General features: G+C 52.0%; 1 protein-coding gene across 1 annotated transcript; it reads right to left on the bottom strand.

Annotated features, from left to right (window-relative positions):
• Window positions 1–554: 554 nt before the first annotated feature.
• On the bottom strand, window positions 555–4,572 carry JPH4 (junctophilin 4). Its single transcript, XM_015822239.1, has 2 exons — window positions 4,194–4,572; window positions 555–1,348 (listed from the first exon to the last, which is right to left on the bottom strand). Exons 1-2 carry the CDS (start codon window positions 4,570–4,572, stop codon window positions 555–557), a joined length of 1,173 nt encoding a protein of 390 aa, XP_015677725.1.

Genomic DNA, 4,572 nt, shown 5'->3' with positions numbered 1-4,572 from the left:
TGCTGAGAGGGAGAAATTCTCCTCTTGACCAACTGCAATCCTGCATCCTCTCTATAAATATATATATATATATATATTTTAAAAAATCACAATAAAACTAGGAACACGTTTCCCAACGAACCGATCTTAGGCCGAGGCAGAAGCTGGGAATAAAACTCACAAAAGCCTGAGGTAAAATGTTAGAAATGTTGTCCCTCACGTAAAGCTCATTTTAGTTCTAGAACCAAGGGTGTCCAACCTTGGTGACGTTAAGACTTGTGGACTTCAACTCCCAGAATTCCCCAGCCAGCAGGGAGCTGAAGTCCACAAGTCTTAACGTCGCCAAGGTTGGACACCCCTGGTCCAGACCATGGAAGAAGAACATCTTCTGATGTTCACAGATTTCAGTGAGGACATCTCAGCAATTCAGTCGTTGTCCACCCACATATTGAGGATTCTTTCAAGGCAAGTCAACCTTCTCCCATGCCAACCCTTGAGTGAAGCCATTAATGAAAAGGTTGCAGGAATGTGCTATCCTCTGTCCTCTTCCCGCCCACCACCCCCAGTTTCCCCTCTTACCTGGCGATGGCTAACTCTTGCTTCTGACGAGCCATGCTGACTGCTCTGCGGGCCACCTCGACGGCTCGGTCCACTTTCTCTTTGACTTTGCTCCGTCGAAGTGGGATGAGGTTCTTCACCTTCCCGCTCACCAACCGGTTGAGCTTGTACTTCCCTTCTTCTTTGGAACCGTCGGGGTAGGTGGTGCGCCCGTACCCATGTCTCCGGTTCCCCAACCATTCGCCCTCGTACCGCAGCCCATTGGAGCGGCGACTCACCCCGTAGCCGCTGCGCCGGTCGGCCCGCCATTCTCCCGCGTAGACCTCGGTGGAAGAACCTTCGATGGTCAGAGTTGAAGGCAGCTCAGGCGGTTCAGTCTCGGCGTAGCTGAGGGTGGTGGCCTCGCTTCCTGCCGAACTGACCCCTGCCTCGCTCTTGAGGGACCCCCGCTTGCTGCCCAGAGAGGCTTTCGACTCGGCCCTCCGCACTCGTAGCCCGCTCAGGAGCAAGGAACGCCGGAAGAACCCTCCACTTTTCTTCTTGGTGCCCTTGGGGAAGTCTGGATCTCCAGGGAACGCTAAGACAAAGCCACCCCTGGATCCTGAGGCAGGGCTGTCCCCAGGGAGTGGTGGAGGAGGCAGCGGAGGAGGAGGGAGAGGAACCACAGGGACGTTAGGATCGGCCTCACTGTGGAGAGACTCCAGAGAGGTCCGGTGTGGGGAGCGCACCAGGGTGGCTTGTCGGTACGGGACACTCTGGCGCACTCCATATCCATGACGCTTGCCGGACTGCCACTGGCCTTGGTAAGTACCTATAGTGGAGGAAAAGGAGAGGTCAACCAAAGTAGGTAAAGGACATTCAACATCGCTCGGACAAGAGAGATCCAAAATAGGCTGCATTAACAGAGGGATAGAATCAAGATCACGTGAAGTGTTAATACCACTTTACAAGGCCTTGGTAAGGCCACACTTGGAATACGGCATCCAGTTTTGGTCACCACGATGTAAAAAAAGATATTGAGACTCTAGAAAGAGTACAGAGAAGAGCAACAGAGATGATTAGGGAACTGGAGGCTGAAACATATGAAGAACGGTTCCTGGAATTGGGTATGTTTAGTTTAATGAAGAGAAGGACGAGGGGGGACATGATAGCAGTGTTTCAGTGTCTCAGGGCCTGCCCCAAAGAAGAGGCAGTCAAGCTATTCTCCAAAGCACCTGAAGGCAGGACAAGAAGCAACGGATGGAAACTAACCAAGGAGAGAAGCAACCTAGAAATAAGGAGAAATTTCCTGACAGTTAGAACAATTAATTAGTGGAATGACTGGCCACCAGAACTTGTGGGTCCTCCAACACTGGAAGTTTTTAAGAGGAGACTGGACAGCCATTTCTCTGAAATGGTATAGGGTTTCCTGCCTGAGCAGGGGGTTGGACTAGAAGACCTCAAAGGTTTACTCTACTCTACTCTACTCTACTCTACTCTACTCTACTCTACTCTACTCTACTCTACTCTACACTACTCTGTTTCTGTTTCTATTCTCCATCACCACTGCCATCATCGCCATTATGTTGGGACACACAGATGGTTTCTAGAAGAACATCTAGACCAGTGGTGGCGAACCTATGGCACTCAGAGCCCTCTCTGTGGGCACACATGCCATTGCTCCAGTCTTGCCTCCCCCGTGACCCCCTCCTCACCAGCAACCCCCCTGGAGGAAAGTTGCCCCCGAGCGTAGCCCACGCGGAGCAGTGCAGCCAAAGACATGGCAGCCAGACAGAGTAGACAAGACTCTGCCCTCATGCCCCATCGTGCACAGTTGATGCTGCGGGGCGCAGGCAGAGGGCATAGCCATGGCGCTGCTGGGTGATCTGCAGCGGGCCCTGGTGGCAGTGAGTGGCCCTATGGGCAGGCAGGGTGGGGGTGGAGCGGGGCCAGTTTTTGGCACTCGGTCTTTAAAAGGTTCGCTATCACTGATCTAGACAAAAAAATGAAGCAATGGTGTGCAATGGTGTGAGAGAGAAGTGGAAAGAACCACCACCACCACCACCATCACCATCATCATCATCACCACTGTCACCACAACTACCTCCTCCACCCATTATCTTGGGGCAGATGGTCTTCTAGAGGAACATCCAGTCCAGGGCTAGGCCACCTTGGCTCTTTTATGACTCGTGGACTTCAACTTCCAGAATTCCTGAGCCAGCATGGCTCAGCTTGGAAACCTCTCCCTTTTCCCTCAGCGTGGCTGGCTCAGGAATTCTGGGAGTTGAAGTCCACGAGTCATAAAAGAGCCAAGGTTGCGTACCCCTGGTCTAGATGAAAGAACGAAACAACGATGTTTGAAAGCATATGAAGAAATCTAACCACCTTTATTGGACCACATTGCCACCACAACCACCAAAACCAAAATCATCACCACTACAACCATTGCCATCACAACCATTGCCACCACAGCCATCACAACCATCACCACCACAACCATCGCCACAATCACAACCATCCCACCACAACCACCACCTCCACAACCATCACCACTGCAACCACTGCTGCAACCATCACCACCACGATTGCCACAACCACCGCTACCGCAACAATCGCCACCGCAACCACTGCCACAACCATCCCTATGCTTGCCACAACCATTGCCACCGCAACCATCGCCACAACCATCGCCACAACCATCGCCACAACTACCACAACCATCGCCACAACTACCACAACCATCGCTATCAAAAACACCGCCACCACAACCATTGCCACAACCACAACCACATCACAACCATCGCCACCATAGCCATCGCCACAACCATCGCCACAACCATCGCCACCACAACCACAACCACTGCCACAACCACTGCCACTATAACCATTACAACCATCACAACCATTGCCACCACAACCGCCACAACCAATGCCACCACAATCAACGCCACCACAACCAACTCCACAACCACTGCCACCACAACCATCACCACCACGATCACCACCACCACCATCTTAGGACACCCAGATGGCACACTTGAGGAACATCGAGATGAAGAGATGAAGCAACAGTTTACAAAAAGTGTGTGGAGAGATGGAAAGAACTAAAGTCTTCTCTAGCTGCCCCTCAACAAACTTGTGGAGGAGAACTTCTCTCCAAGACACATAGCACGTAGGTGTTGCTCAAGCAAGGTCCACAGGTTTACCTGGGACACTACACACCCTCCTCACAACCAGTTTCCCTTTTTGCCTTGTGGCAGGGGGCTTTGTGATATCCAAAGCAGAACATCCGGATTCGTTCCATATAACATCAACCTTGTGAACTCTCAAGCTTTCTCCATCCGCTACGCATTCAAGATGGACAGTGATTAATATTTATATGTTACTTATATGTAAGAGTGTAGGTATATGCCAATGCGTATATGTAGCACATCTATATGTGTGCTATGTATTTTGAGAGCAGGCAACAGAATCTCATTTTTCACGAGGGCCACTGTTCCCCACAGTTAAAAAATGACAATAAAGGTGTATCTTATCGATCTTAACTAGACAGGGACACGGCGTCACGCGCCAGGTGGACAGAGACAATCAGATGACAAATATGAAATCGGGACCACCGGGCCACGAAGAAACAATGGACCACCCCAACCCTTTCTTGACATGTTCTCCTGGCTCACCTCCATCCGCGTAGGTCTCCATCCCGTAGCCATCCTGAAGACCTTCGCGCCACATGCCTTCGTAGACGACTCCCGAGTGGCTTTCCCAGATGCCCAGGTGGCCCTTCAGCCCGTGGCACCACTCCCCTTTATAACTCCACTTACTCTTCCGCTCGGTGCCCAGGCCGCTGCGCTTGCCTTGACTCCAGAAACCCTGGTAGGTGTTTCCGCTGGGCCAAGTGTAGACGCCCAGAGATTCGAAACCACGACTCCAACGCCCGCTGTACTCCCCCTGGGCGCCTGGGCCTGTGCACACCCCGTAGCCATGTGCCCGGCCCTCTTCCCAGTCGCCGACATAGCAGCCTCCATCATCAAACTCAAATCTGCCTCCGTTGGACAT

This window comes from Protobothrops mucrosquamatus, unplaced genomic scaffold, assembly GCF_001527695.2.
Source record: "Protobothrops mucrosquamatus isolate PMUCROS unplaced genomic scaffold, P.Mucros_1.0 scaffold1499, whole genome shotgun sequence".
Classification (NCBI taxonomy): domain Eukaryota; kingdom Metazoa; phylum Chordata; class Lepidosauria; order Squamata; family Viperidae; genus Protobothrops; species Protobothrops mucrosquamatus.
This window is presented reverse-complemented; position numbering and strand designations above follow the sequence as displayed.

Excerpts from the sequence above, each read along its gene's own strand:
- JPH4 (XM_015822239.1), bottom strand. The coding sequence starts at position 4,572 with ATGTCCAACGGAGGCAGATTTGAGTTTGATGATGGAGGCTGCTATGTC. Across the intron at positions 1,349-4,193 it reads GGAGACCTACGCGGATGGAG|GTACTTACCAAGGCCAGTGG; the intron begins GTGAGCCAGGAG and ends CCTCCACTATAG.